Genomic DNA, 15,313 nt, shown 5'->3' with positions numbered 1-15,313 from the left:
GGGCCACCACCTTCACAGGCATTTTGTAGGACAAGACTTGTGGCTGAAAATTCTTCTCTTGGTGCAGATGTCCCTGAAGTTATAGGCAAATGAAAAGTGAAATGTGTTCCTAAAAACTCAATAGTATAGGTGAATCAGTGCAATTACACTATAGTCCCAGAGAGCATGACAAAATGATACCACTTTTTTTCCCCATACTACGTCCAATCTGCCTTCTACTCTTAAATCAATTTCTTAAATGTCTTGAATCAACATCTTGGATCTTTTGCTGCTAAATTAAACAGTGAACTCTCTGGATTAGAGGAATCACATCTTCCATATTTCTATTCCCTTCCCTTCTCCCCGCAGCACCATCAAGTCCCAAATCTAATCATTGTTACAATATACTCTGGTAGATGTAACCATGGACCACAAAAGGAGGATTGTTTCTTCATGGTGGTAATGATAACATCCAGACCAGCACTGGCAAACGTGCTTGTGTTTAAGGGCCAGGGTAGGCATATGCCACTGCGCTCCCTTCAAAGTCCTGCTATGGTCCAGATAGCCACCCTGCCCTGGCATCCTCCCCTGTTCTTGCTCCTCTGATGGTCTGGATGCTTTGGGCCACCCTCCAGCACTGGGAGGCACTCAGCTCCCAGTGCTGATTCCAGCCCCTTCCCAGCTCAACAGCAGCAGCCAGATAGACCCATCAGTCCAGAAGCAGAAGGCTTATGAGGATTGCTTTCCAGCACACTTAGTAAGATGAAAATAATAGCTCCAAGGAAAATGCATCCATTTTCCTTTACAAATCCCTGGTGTGGAAATGTTTTAACTTTTAATGAAGTCCATCTGTGCAGAAGTGCTGGCTCTAAAGGATTTACAGAGACAAGACACTGGTGTAGCCTGCTACTTCCTCCTCCTGTTTTTCCATTGATATAGAAAGCCCTGAGCAGTGCCCAGATACTCCTTCTCAGCACCCAGTCTCTTCCTTTGTTAGCATGAAAAGTATAAAGATGCTAATGAGCCTGTGCTTTCTAACACAGCCCACTCACAAAGGATTACCTGGGAGGCTAGGAAAGGGGAGAATATGATCAAAAACATAAATCCCCAGAGTCAAGAGACAAACAAACATTTGAACTATTAGAAAAGCAATAGGCTGTAAATGAGAGCAGGCAAAAGCAGTCCCAAGGACTACACAGACTGGAAATTAGTGCTGCTGCTCAGCACTCAGCCATGCTTCCCAGGGAAGTGGATGACTGCTTGGATATTCACTACAATGAGGTCAATCATTATAGAACCACCAAGCAGTGGCAGTGCAGTCCACAGACTTAATTTCCACTGTAATTTAGCATTAATTAATGCCCCCACTAGTAAACATGCAGGCACTTTCTAAAGATCCTACTACAAGTCACTGATGTGTCTAATGACAACACTGTAGGACTATCACAAAAAGAAAAAAATCAGGGATTTCTATCCTGCAACCCAGACCTGAGAAAGTAAGATATTTCTATTTTTTTCCTTGCAATAAAGAAATAATATACTGTTCTTGGTTTGGGTAACTTTTTGAAGTATTTAACTAAAGCAGTAACAGTAAGACCTATTTTTTTGTAGAACATTTGCTATCAGAACCTGTAAGCAAAAATACCATCTAGGACCTAGTATGCACAGGAAACATTATCTGATAATGTCATCATAATTTATGGGGTGTCATGTCTTAAAAATACAGAAACACTTCATCAGGATCATGTAAGTTGGAGATTCACATTGTAAAGATTATGTGCAAGAAAAAGGCTTGTTCCAAACACTTATGTGTAAACAAGTGACAGTTAACAGCAAAACATATGTCAAAGAACATGCTTTTGTTGGTGAACATGAGGATCCTGTCACATGTGCAGACCACCCAGAGCCCATGCTTAGCCCCAACAAGACAGATGAACCTTGCTGAGCACAAGCCAAGTGAAAAATCCAGTAAACTCCTCAGTCCTCTGGGATTCATTTGCTAAACAAAGAGCGTTCATTAGTAAGAAATTGTAAAGTTGTTAAGAAGAGGCTTTTCTACCTCTTGAAGCTTTTGTGCCTTTTTCAGCCACATGTCTATAGAAAATAGAACATTGATAGTCTGAGCATGTCACAGGAAGCAAAAGCATCCCAAATACTGCAGCAATACAGCTGGATATCCACACAAACCTATGCAAGAACAGCCAACCTGGTAACTAGAATCCTTTCTCTCAGAGAGCAAAGGGTCAATCTGGGATGAGTTTTAGTACAGCTTGCCTGGAAAATGAAATTGCAAGAATACAGGGAATTTAAAATCATCCATGAATACATTGTGAGAGTGAAATGAGTGATTCCACCGCACAGATATAGCTTCATCTTCTGAATATACTTAATTGGATACTTCAGTCTTCCAAAGACTCTTACAATCCAAATTAGGCTGCAAAATAAAAAAGCAGTCCCCCATAATAAGAAACAAAAACAATGCCAGAAGCCACTCCTAGAAGCAAACACACAGCATGAGAAGACTTTATCATTCTCTTGTCCTCTTTACATACTAACCCATGCATATACAGCCTTAAGATTTTCTTTCTTTAAATCAGAGGAAGGAAGAAATGAATATGAGATTTTATTATTAGTCTGTTGATTTACTATATGAAAATAAAATCTGGTTCTAACTTCCTAATAAGCACCGGCACAAGAACGTTCTTTCTTTTCTTGGGAAAACCCATAACTACATTTCCCAGGGGCTCCTGACCAATGAGTCTGCTTCTACAGAGTTTGATATGAAGCAGCTTTTTTTTATTCTTGCTGAAATTAACAGAAAGTGTACAGGGAATTTAGCACTTGCTTCTCTCCAAGCTAATTCAAACACCTTCAATGTAGAGCAACAAAACAGCCAGGAGACTATCCTAATATAAAACCTAGTTATTTTGGTATGTGGAAAACAGTTTTAAATTGGCAACATAGCATAACCATTAGAAAAATTGCCTTACATGAATTGTGGCTAATTTCCAGCAGGTTCCCAGTGTGAGCCATTAATACCCTCATTGATGCATATAAGATGGATTAGGACAATTCCAAAAAACTGTTCAGTTTTTAAAGGTACACATTCCAAAGGAGAGGCTTAAATATTGGCTCAGTATAGCTGAGCACCTCTGGCTGGTCAGAGCATGACCAGTTTTACACTACTCCACCAAAGGTTAGTTTATGCTTAAACAATTAAGCCATGCCTTGATCCTAATCAAGATAACTACGGCACAGAAGTTAAGGAGCTCAAGAGAGAAAGGAATTCCCATTCTGTTCATGTTTCAGTATTTTACATAACACCATATAAACAGCAAAAACAGATTTGCTTTGTGAGTCAAACACAACGTAGATCAAAGATATCATTGAACTCGGTGGCTTTTGAACAAAAGACCCCATCACCCAATCCACTGTGTAATCAGGGCAGAAGGCAGGGAATGTTCTCCTGTCACTGAAAACCACGGAGATTTTGGGAAGGAGGAGAATGATCTCCTTGCGTGGAAGCTGCTCTTACCTCGAACATAAAGGTTGGCTGGGGCAGAGTAGCGGGTTCCTGCACTGTTGGTTGCAACACATTCGTATTTGCCTTGGTCTGACTCCTCACTGTTCTCTATTTGCAGGGCTCCTGTACACAAACAAGATGAAACAGACAATTCAGGTTATGGCAAATCTGGTAATCAGACTAACAGCCTCTGAAAAGGAAGGCCATGCCCCACACTTTTAAGGTATCCTCCTGGATAAATATTTCATGATGTTCCCTGGACCCATAAGATACCAGCATGCAGCCAAAGGTACCCAGTCTGCTGTTAGAAACTTGTGAAATTGATTATTGTTATTTTTCTAATGTGCAGGGAACAAATTACTGATTTCTAACCATCCCAACCACTTCTATTTTTTTGCTTCAATAAAGGAAGAAAACATACACTTATACACATATTAATTACAGCTTCATATGGGACTCCTGCCTAATAAAAGGACCTTTAATAAGTCTTTAATCAAAACAGGCAAGCACAAAACACATTTAACTGTAGCTGTTTCTTATCTGATCCACACAAAGCCTAGCAAACACTCAACAAATTACAACTTTCCTGCAGAAATTGGCAGAGTCCCATCCCTCCCACCTCAGCACTCTTCCTTGGTGATGTCTCAAAAAGACAGCTCTTTTTGAGAAAACACTTTGCCTTTCGTCAACTTTTTTCCATGTTAGTGCTCTCTGTATTTTTTCAGATTTCATCATATACAATATAACAACATCAGAAAGTTAGTCCGAGACAGGAAAGACACCCACCAACACAGCACACCCTCAATGCTGCACGGTGCTCATGTGAAGGTCACCCTCCCTTTGTCCCAGCTGTGCCTGCTCCCCTAGCTTTGGGTCAGGAAGAGCTGTTTATCCCAGGCTGCACATTCCTGTGGATACGATCTGATCCCATCCCCAAAGTGCCAAATGCAGGAGGGGCTTATGTACATAATGGCAGTAATTGCCAGGGCACACAGAGTAGCAATTTACATGGGGAACCTGCACAGTACCAGTGATGTGGAAGTGAGCCGTGGTCTAACCTGGTTTCCTCTCAACCTACTCAGCACATTCCACTGGTGTCCAGCAGCACTCAGCCTGGCAGCCTGGCCTTTCGTCCAAATTCATGCCCAGCACAGATGACTGCACAACTGGTCACATCTAAACTCCCTTAACTGGGCTCCATATGCAGACTAAAAGATGGAGATGCAGAGAAGGAAAGAAGCAGGATGCATATGACAGCAACCTGGCACTGCAGGAGTGTGTGGCCTCTGGCCAGACACTGAAGTGGCTGCTGCTCAGCCTGCTTTTCTCCCCAGGCAATGTGGGAATAATTTTTTAAGTGCCTCCAAGTGCTCAGATTCTGCTGGTTAGTATTGCCTGCAAGAAGGGAACTCTGCTCACAAACCATATACCAAACTAAAAAATGTTAACCCCTTTGCTTGTAATGATCTGAACTCATTTCTGCCTGCCACGGTTGAAAATGACCACTGAGAGCTACACTGAGAATAGCTGGTGAAATTGCCTTCTCCCTTCTTGCTGGTTCAAGCTGCAGAGGTCAAACTCAGTTTTTCTTATCATCAGAATAGAAGAAAAACTAATGTGAATCAACCACTGCCACCTACATTATTTAGAAGGATAAATTGAGACTGTAGCATAAGCCTATATGTCATGGGGAAAAATGAACTTCCCTGGGTTCTGCCATATAATAAAAATGATGTACAGAGCCCTCCCTATTGCTGCATTAGTGCTGGAAATGAGGCTAGACAGAGAAAGCTCGTTTGCAAAAAGTATTTCCACCTACTAACAAAAGGACCTGCCGGCTTGCCTGGCCACAGCCCTCTCTGGACACCCGCAGGCTGAAGCCTACAGAACTCTGCTGCTTGATTCAAGGAAAAACAGTGAATTTCTACATCCTGTCTGGGAAAAACATCTTCAAGCAGACAGCAGCATGATAGGCAGTGGAGCAGGACAAACTTTCCCAGCATTGACAAGATACAGAGAATCAGAGAATCTAGAAATGGAAAAGACCTATTAGGTTACCTCGTGCATCCCTGGGGGCCAGGGCAGGATAGTTCCCTGTTGTAAATGTACTTGTCTTGTGTCCAATTCCATTTTAAATGTGCCAAGTGATAGGTCTTTCACCACTTCCTAAAGGAATTGATGCCACTGCCTGGTTATGCTCTCTGTCAGGAAGATTTTCTCGGAACTCACCATATATTATCCCCCTTTGTAATTTCTGCTCATCATTCCTTGGGCATGCATGTGCTGCAGAGCTCATTCCAAGTGCTTCCATCAAGCTTGTCTGGGAAAAGCTGTCTGTTGCAAAATACACCCAAGCTTAATAAAAAACCCAACTGGCTGGGCTGGAAGCAGAGCCAGCTTCAAGTGATAGTAGTGTCTGCCTAGGAAAAAAGTAAGATCCCTAGATAATTCCGTCATAAACATATGACCCTTTTAGCCATTTAAGACATATCACTGGTATTTTTTTACCCGTTATACTTGTGATCACCATGTCTCTTAAATGTCAATCAAACTGTTTTTCATCTTTAGGGATCTCAATAGTGGAAAGAAAAAAGAGTATGAAGGAAATGAGAGGAGTTTCCAAAGAAATGCTGTTATTGCCTGTCAACACGGACCAATTTCTAAAATCATAGTATAAACATGCAACGTGTCAGCAACTGCCTACAAACTGCTCAGGGACATTGGGCAAGGGACTCTGGGTTTGTCTGGGTTGGCACAACTATTCAAATTACAGTGTGTCAGGAGGAAGACAAGAACCCAGAGCAGAAGGAAGTTAACAGAAACCTTTCATATGAAACAGAAAGAAAATAGATCCTGCAATAAATCATCGTTAGACAAACACAGAGATCCTGCAGCATAACTGACAGCCAGCAGAAACTGGAAGGATCATGGTAAACTGATTGCAGTCAGCAGGGCTGTAGGGGTTTTTCTGAAGGACAACCTATAACTAAGTGATGGATCCAGGAAAGTGTAGGGTGTGTCAGAGTACAAAGATTTATGAATAAAGTTAAAAAGCTCAGACGTTTCTGGAATCAGAAAGCTGGAGACAGACATGCATCTGAGACTTGGGAAAAAACTTCCTAAAAAATGCTCTCAGCACTAGTTCAGTGATCCCAGAGAAAGAAAGACATCATCTCTTGGGTTGGGCTCATGTCGAGGCTGGACAGGACACATAGAGCACAGGAAAGTTAAGAGCTGAGCTCGGAGCATGTTTCCCTGAAATTCATGGAAGCTGCATCCAAAGACGCTCAAAAGCGCAGTAAATTCTTTGCCTTGACAAGTGCAAAGGATCTGATTTCTATTCCTAGCCCTGTCAACATCTCATAATCTTCTGCGCCTCTGCAAACCAGGGCTAGAAAGGCTGATTTACTTTTATTCATTACTTTGGGATTTATGTTGCATAAGCTGCTGAGTGAGGTCTCGTTCACACAGGATGTTACTGCAGGATGTTCTCACATGGACTCCCCCAGTGCTCCTGTGCCAGGTGCCTTGTTCCCACTCGTGTGGCTGAGTCCTGACGTGCAATCAGACAGCAGGGCTTTGGTGGATGCATGAGGACCATCTACCAGGACATGGATGCAAGCACACAGAGGAGCAGTAAACAGCTTGTTTGGCAGCTTGGGGGGCTCTGCAGCAGCACATGCACATCAGAGTGAAACCTGTCCCTGCTGAGCACCACTTGACCCCCGCTGCTCCTCTGCAGCAGGGCTCCAGAGGAAGAGGGGAACAATTCCTCACCACACTGCCATGTCACGCTAGCCTTGCTTGTGCCTCAGACCTGCTCCTGATAACACAGCTTATCAGAGAGCTGACAGCTCCAGAGAAAAACCCCTGGCAGCTCTCCCGTGCCAGAGAGAATGGTGACAAGGCAGAGTTTTCCAGGGCTGAGGGCAGGAGTCAGCCCTGCTGACTGACAAGCATTCCTTACTTTATACTCCTTATTCCTCCTTACTCTGTGCTGGTATCTTCTTGCCAGTCTCTCCCTTTCCTCTCCCAGCTTTGCTTTTGCTCTTTAACTTGGGCACAGACAACAGTCCTGTTAGCAGCTTTCCAAGATACTTATCTATTCAAATATACTTGTGCTCAGGCAGAATCATTAGTCGCAGTGACAGTGGTTAAAAGAAGCATTTAAAAAGTGCCCTGCACAGAGCAAGCGTGGGAAAGGCAGATCCTGATAAGGGACAATTTTTGGCAGTGCTGGGTACTGTTGTGCCATGGAGGGCTTGTCACTCTCTTTTCCAGGTGACAACGCAAATGTAAAAGGCTCTGAGCTGCCATACAAATTGATCTCTCTGAAATCCTGCTCTGTAGCTCACTGGGAGCTTGTGCTCTCCTTCCAGAGAGCACCGCACGGAGCCAAACACCACAGCTCCTGGGGCAATGCTTTTCCTTATCAATTCAGGTTGGAGCTCCATCCCCAGCAGTGGGAACAGCTCTTTTTCTCTACCAGGGCATTCACAGCCTCAGTCCTCTGGGCTCACAACCGAGGCTGACTTTTTGCCCTGGTTATAAAATCAGATGTGGAATTAAATGCTCCTCTAAGCACCCAAGAGTCAGAGAAACCAGGCTGCAGACACAGCACTCATCTAAGGAAAGGACTTGCAATGCAGATGCAATGAACCCAGCTACCTGACCAGGGCCCTTCCTCTCAGCAGAGGCAAATTTAGCCCACCTGCACACTAGAGCACATGGCTATCCTAAACCCCTCCCTTTTCTCTACCCCTGCTTCCCATCAGCTTCTTACACAAAAATACTGACTTCTCCTCCAGCAGTATTCTTAGCACCCTCTTCAGCCAGTTCCCTCTTCAACAAGTGCTCAGGTGTGGGTCTCAACCCCTTTTGCTAAAAATTTTCTCCTAGGGAAGGAGAATTTCTTTAATAAAGTCCAGACAGCTGTGCAGTAGCAATCCCAGACCAAATAAGGACTCATAAATGTGAATATAGTGGACAAAGACACAATGTGAAGCCTTGACAATGGGAGAGTTGGACTCTGACATCCTGGCTGTTGCCCGAGATAACAAACACTTGCTGTGGGAGCTGTGAAAAAACACCAAACCATGTGAGAGTCACTAAAAATGAAAATAAGCATTTCCCACATTCACTATTTTTGGTAATTTATAACAGCAGCATCTCCCAGCTGTTCTAGAGGATTGAACCTAGCCTCCACAAGCTACTGGCATTGCCAAATATGCAAAACAAGGTAACTACAAATGTATTTTCATTGTTAGTGTTCATTATGGTTATTATGCCTGTGAGGATGGGGATTGGCATACAAGGGGCCTGTTCTGGATGGCAGCACTGCTGAGAAATCACTCTTCTGAACACCAGAGGCAGCTGCTGATAGTACCTGACTGCTGCCAGGAGCTGGACTCAGGCAGAGAGGGAGGAAAGGAGACCCAACACTCTCGGCAGCGTGAGGCCTCCTCTTAGACAGGAGATTTTCAGGATGCTCTGATCCCTCACTAGCAGGTACAGGGAATCTCAGGGGACTCTGCCTCAGAAGCAAAACTATACACTGTCAAAAGCACAGTAGCTCCTCTGTGTGCTTCTAAAGGGACATAAGTCAATCTGAATGTGACAGTAAGAAAAACAGCATTACAGGCATTTCCAGGCACTACCCCACCCAGCCTCCCCCTGACACTTCTCCTGCAAGCAGATCTCATTTTAAAATTGTTTTTCTTTTGCTTTCCTTTGGTGACTGGAAAAGCTCAAGAAACAGGAAGAAAATCCTATAATACACAAAGTACAACCAAATGTACAAACACATCCTCAAAAAGAGACAGCAAAATTCTTTTAGCTTCCTCTAATCTCTTTGGATAGCTTTACGCTCCAGCTCGCAGGATAGCGTTGAAATAAGGGAGCTATATTTAAACCAGTTCACTTGGGACTGGAAAGGTTTAGCTGCAGCTATACACAAGTCAGTGCGGGTGTTTACCTGGCTTCCCAGACAGCTTCTGACACCCAAGTGAGCTGATCTAAAGTTAATTCAGACAGACCTCTGCTACGCTGACGTCTGCAAGGAAGAAATACTCTTATGTATAGGAACCTCTGATATTTCCTGTGGTGACAGAAAAGTAACAAATAAATCTGACTGGAAAGGGATAATGCCTGAGATGATGATGTTTCTTTACCTCCTCATGTGTATCCAATCTAGTGCCTGCTCAGTCCAGCACCCACCAGAAACACAACTGCATTCTCCTCTCTCTTACAGGCCACAGCAGGAAAATGCAGCCAGGTTTCACAAAGGGTTGAGTGAGTTAAATTGCAGAGAAATGCTGGAAATTAACATCTTACATCCTACTTTCAAAATATAAATGGGGCAGAACTTGCTTAAACATGGATTTGCTGATACTATCTGTGGGTCACCTTAAGAAGCCAGCTCTTGCCTAATCTGACAGGCATTTGCCAGCTCTATGTCTTTCAGATGAACAAACAGAGACTTCAAGATTAAATTACTCTCAGGGGCAGTCCCAGAGGGGTAAAGAGTGCAGCTACAAATGGAAATTCTGAATTATGGATGGGAGTTCCTCCCATTTAAGGGAAGCCAGAGATGTCTTGGACAGAAAGGACCAAATATGTGTGGGTAAGGTCAAAAGAGTTTGTTTAGAGATAAAAATCTCTTTGTGTTTGGAGGGGTGCATGGTAGACTATCTCAGGTCATCCTCTGTCTAACCACAGGCTGTTCCCTCCAGGTGGGCTTGCCACTGCTCTGACAGAAATGCCTTGGATACCATCCCAAGAACTCCAGACACACAACTCCTAGCAACACAGTCACAGCAGCAATGAAATCACACCAAAACCACCCCTTCCCCCCGAACATTATTACCAAAAGGGTTCATTTAGAGTAATTAGTTCACCCTTCCTTTCAGACCAAATTAATGGATTCCAAAGCATCAAACTTACCTTAATGAGGAACAAGAGTGCAGCTGGGTATAGAACATGGCAGAACAGTCACTTCTACATGGACACAACCTCACCATCATAAAAGCACTTTGATCTAATCTGTCATTATCTTTAGAAATTCAATGACCTCCATTTTAAATTAAAGGCATCAGGCTGACAGAAATCCTCTAGGAGAAGCCAGAGAGCAGCACGTGGCTTCTGTTTGCTCTCACAGAAATGCCATATTTGACATTCAAACAGGACACATATATTTTAAATAATGTCAAGAACACTCTTAAAATACCTCATCAGGACTCAAACGGGGGTGGGAAGGGGGTGGGGGTGCGGGAAACTTATGTTTTATGAAATGGATGGTTCTTTTCACAGAGATGCCATCGGTTCCCAAGCAGGACGTATGGAGCATCCATGTGGTTCTGGTGCTGAGTCACTAATGCCATCAGCTAGGACGGGCATGCAGCAAAGCGTGCGGGGAGGCCCTGGGAGGGCTCCACGCTCAGCGCGCTCGGCCGGCAGCTCAGAGCGGATGGCGAGTTAGCATTCCATCTGTCACTGCATTTTAGCATTTCCAGTAGAAACAGGAGATGAAGAAATAGTTTTAAGGAGTTTGCAACATCACAGCTGTCAATCTCCAGTGTTCCAAAGGGGGGAATGACAGATACGTAAGCCCATTCATATAAAAATAAGGTTTGCAATCTTCTTCCCTGACCTAGATTTGCTACAAAGGCAACTTAATGCAAATACATATCAAACACCAATTCACATTTACTCTAAGATCACTTAACAGGAGCTGAAAACATTAACTCCCAGCAACAGAACCAGTTCCAAGAGTAAGATTATTAACTTCCAGCAGTGATTCAGGGAAAAGGGCGAGGAAAAGGGAGAAGGGGGAAAACCGAACAAACGAGGTTGTGTTGATTTATAGGTAGCAGTCATTCTGTCAAGAAATCCAGAGCTCAATCAAGAGGGGTAACCAAAATCACAAGAGAATTCAGAAGGGCCTTAGCACATAACGCTGATTAACACGCTAAAGTTAATCTAAAGAGACAGCTTTGAGTGTTTAGGCTAGAAAAAACAACAGTCCAATTGGAAAGTCATTACTGGTGCACACAGGCTGTGAAAACTACTACAGGGACTGTGCACCAGACTGGGCTGGGCTGTCAAACCAGGGCTGGGTTTAATTAATGAGGGCTTAAACAGCCAGACATGCTTCTGATTTATCTATTTAAAATAAACCTTTAATGATGCAAAACAACATCAGAATGTCCAGCTCAGAAAGGGGAGTCTGGGTCAGTGGTTCTCCACTATGCCATCACATTAGAGGGTGAGTGCATGAGGAACACAAACATGCCTCTTATCCCAGAGCCATGTTTGCTCAACCTTTCAAGAATTTTTCTCTTTCCATTTATAGTTTCATGACCATCAGCAGCAGCACAGATGAATTTGACTATTCTCTTGTGAAAATGTTACCTCCATACACTTACACTGAAGCAATCCATCTAATACCCCCAAGACACAAGACCTCAGAAGGTCACAACTGTGTGGCAAGTACAGAGACTTTCAGGAGCTGCAATAGATGTCAACTCTCCTGTGGTGGAGGCCTGGGAGCATCTCCCAAACTTTTGCAAACTTTCCGTTGAATAACCCCCTTTCAACAGTGCAAAATTGCAATGGATGAGTCTACAAGAAATCACGCTGAAACCCAACTGAAATAAACACACTAGTGGGAGAGTGCAGATGAGCGAGAGCACTGGCAGAGTTAGGGCTGAGAGTAAAAGCTGGAGATGAGAAACACCGGAGGAGAAGGGACAAGGCAGACAGGAGATGGAGTGACGTGACAACTGGAGGCACATTTCAGCATTCTTACCTCTGATCGGTGTACCACCTGGTGAGGTAATTTGAATGCAAATAAGATTAGAGAGAAGCATTAGTACAAAGAGGAAAGGAAGAAAATTATAACTAAAAAGCAGAAAGTTTTTTTAAAGCTAGAATTTGTATTAGCGCGACAGGAATAAACAAAAAGAAACTGATGTGCAATAAAAGTCAGAGTGACACTCTCAGGAGGTTAGTAAAGCTTATTGCTTTCAGGAGTGCAGCATCCAGCCCTGCATCTTGCCATTAAAACCCCCACCCTCACAAACTGGGGCCAAACTAAGCTGCCAAGGTGGCACTGCTAGCTGGCCTCACCACTTGCATTCACCCACACCAGTGTTCAAGCAGTTGAGATGGAGGACACTTTGGGGAGATGGTGCAGTCCCCTTGATTCCTCATACAGAACCAGGAGGGTGTGTCCTGGGGCTCTGTGACTGAGTGTGCTGGGCGGGACGGGTGGAAAGCGCATGGTTGCGGGCACTCGGTGCAATTTGGCTTTGAGGTTAGAATGACCAGTGGGACAAAATCTGCTCGCTTAAAGACATTAAACTAAGAGGAAAGGGTAATAAATCAGTTTTGAGTCATTCTCCACATTCACATAACCCTTGCATCGGGTTCCCCCTGGCAAAGAAATTGGTGTCATGCAGAATTAACTTTACATACAGAAATATTTCGAAATGAAGTGGTTTCTGGTAACGTTACAATGGCACGCTAGCCAGACCTCTGTTGTTCCTGTCTAATTTGGATGTCTGCAGAAGAAAGGAATCCCTACCCTCTTTATAAGGCACTGGAGATAATTTTACATGCTGTAATGAAAAGTATCTTATAAGGAGGGCTTGTCTGGGAGTAAGGTTAAATTATCCTGTTGCAATAATCTTTAAAGGTTCATTTTATGAGGTCAAGGTATTTAGCAAGTGGAGGCTCCACTGGTCAGTGTCTTGAGTTCAGTGTACAATCAATACTGAAGCATGATGGAGAAGCTCCAGCTGGGCAAATTGGCAGGGAACCCTTCTAATCCTCACTTTTGTCCCCTTGGTCTTAATTTGCACATATGAAGGCTGTTAGTATAAGGGAGAGATTCATGCAAATTTAATCTGTAGGCAGTTCATGGTATGTGTTGGTTTTATGCAGATTTGTAGGATCTGAATACCAAGCACTTACCAAAGAAAACTGAGGAGTTTAAACAGACAGAAAAATAGGGTTAAACAGGACACAGTGTGTCAAATCATGTTCAGTGTATTGATTAATAAATACCAGTATGCATACAAGAGTGTCGTGTATCTCAGATTTACAGCTCATTCCATTATCCACAACAATGATCACCCAATGGGAAAGAAAGACAGAAAAGAATTTCTGTAAATACAAAGAAGGCATATTTTAAGCACATTTAACTTGCCTCTTAAAAAGTAATTACAATATTTATATTTATTCTTTTTATTTTCTAACTACCCTTCCTTTAGGCAGAGTCCCTTTTTTGAAGCAGGAGCGCAACTCAAACTACTCATTTTAGCATTTTCCTCTGCCAAGATGACATTATCCCGTTTTAACTTTATGTCTCATTATATTTTCTGATGCCTTCTATCCAGAGATGACTGAAGCATCAAGAAAAATCTTGCACAGACTGAAGTTGTGGGTAATCTCTCTCTTGGAATAATAATTTGCTGCTTACTTATGTATCTTAGTAACTACTGCTACCCTTAACAGAACAATTATACCCAGAGATATTTGCATGGAATAGCACAGCCATGGAAAACAGGGTTATTTCTTTTTGCCTGTTTGGAAAGTTTGCCAAGTGTGTGTGCCAAAATGACAGTTTTGCCCTGTTTGGTCAAGGGCACTCCTGCTCTAATGTACTGTGTGTCCCTCACCCCACCCCATCCCTTCCAATTTTCAGAGTTAAGAAAAGCATCACCACCATGTGTCACTTCCCGCGGGAATGGTGCAACGACTTAGGGTACAAGCCCAAGGGCCTGAAAACATTACATCCTTATCTCTCATCTGGCTGAAATAGGGTTTGTTGCTCTGTCCTAGAACTGAAAAGATTTGCAGGAAATCTTTTTATCTACTCTCTGCAGAGGCTCAACCCTTTCTCTACTATGCAATTGTCCATACAGAGCTCTAGAGGCAACTGCATACTTGAAGCAGATTCCCTAAAATGTTGAATGTGGCTAGCTAATTTTTTTATGAGTTAAATCCCAATCCTCCTGGCTCCTGAATGCAATCCAACAACCCTTGTGGGAGCAACACAGAGGCTTGCTGTATTTACTGCAATGTTTGTTCCATGTCTCTCTCACCTTTACAAAGTTAAGACATTCACATTTCACTCAGAGGACACCATTTACAGAGTGTGCACAAGGCTTTTCAGGTGGACCCCAACTTTCCTGTTCCAGAAGGAAAAAACTGAAGTTTCCCTTTATTCTTCACATCATATGATGATTCATCTCTGGCTGTTGTTCTTTTAGGGTGTCCCTCAAAGGGACAAATCACAGCGCACAGACCAAAGAGTGCCAACATATGAATCCATCAAGTTATGAAGGTGCCATCACTCAAATTGTTACTGAGGCCAACTTGTGCCCTGTGATCACCAGGCTGCTTCATGCAAAGGGCATCCCAAGACCAAACTTCAAACCGTATTCCTTGTGTTTGAAAGGTTTGAAACACTCATAAGGAAGGAGAGTTTACTTCTTCTTCATGATACCAGACACAGAGAAACCCTACATTCACCTCAGTCAGGAATGAGCGCTGGCCCTGATATTCTCTGTGTACTGGAAGCATCCAGTCAGACACCCAAAGCAAGGAAAAACATAGGATGATACACTGGAAAACCCCCTGGGGTTATTTGTGTCAGTATTTCCCAGTGCAGAGAATTATGTTGGAGAAGGGACTTCACTCTGCTGACAAACTCACCACAGGCTTACTGACACACCTTTTCCTTGTAGGAACCTAAACCACCAAAAAATCACTCCAAACATCAGCAGAGAAACCAAGGCTCGTGCCAGC

At 43.3% G+C, this 15,313-nt stretch overlaps 1 protein-coding gene across 18 annotated transcripts in view; it reads right to left on the bottom strand.

Annotated features, from left to right (window-relative positions):
• PTPRF (protein tyrosine phosphatase receptor type F) overlaps positions 1-15,313 on the bottom strand; it is a 374,388-nt gene that overhangs the window by 86,671 nt on the left and 272,404 nt on the right. For 10 of the 18 annotated variants that reach the window (XM_064719971.1, XM_064719970.1, XM_064719975.1 and 7 more), the window contains 2 exons: positions 12,309-12,326; positions 3,515-3,625 (listed from right to left, as the gene is read on the bottom strand). In XM_064719971.1, coding sequence (XP_064576041.1) covers positions 3,515-3,625; positions 12,309-12,326 — 129 coding nt within the window. The remainder of the gene's footprint in view (positions 1-3,514; positions 3,626-12,308; positions 12,327-15,313) is intronic. The other 8 variants (XM_064719972.1, XM_064719977.1, XM_064719980.1 and 5 more) reach the window with 1 other exon arrangement.

This window comes from Zonotrichia leucophrys, chromosome 8, assembly GCF_028769735.1.
Source record: "Zonotrichia leucophrys gambelii isolate GWCS_2022_RI chromosome 8, RI_Zleu_2.0, whole genome shotgun sequence".
Taxonomy (NCBI): Eukaryota; Metazoa; Chordata; class Aves; order Passeriformes; family Passerellidae; genus Zonotrichia; species Zonotrichia leucophrys.
This window is presented reverse-complemented; position numbering and strand designations above follow the sequence as displayed.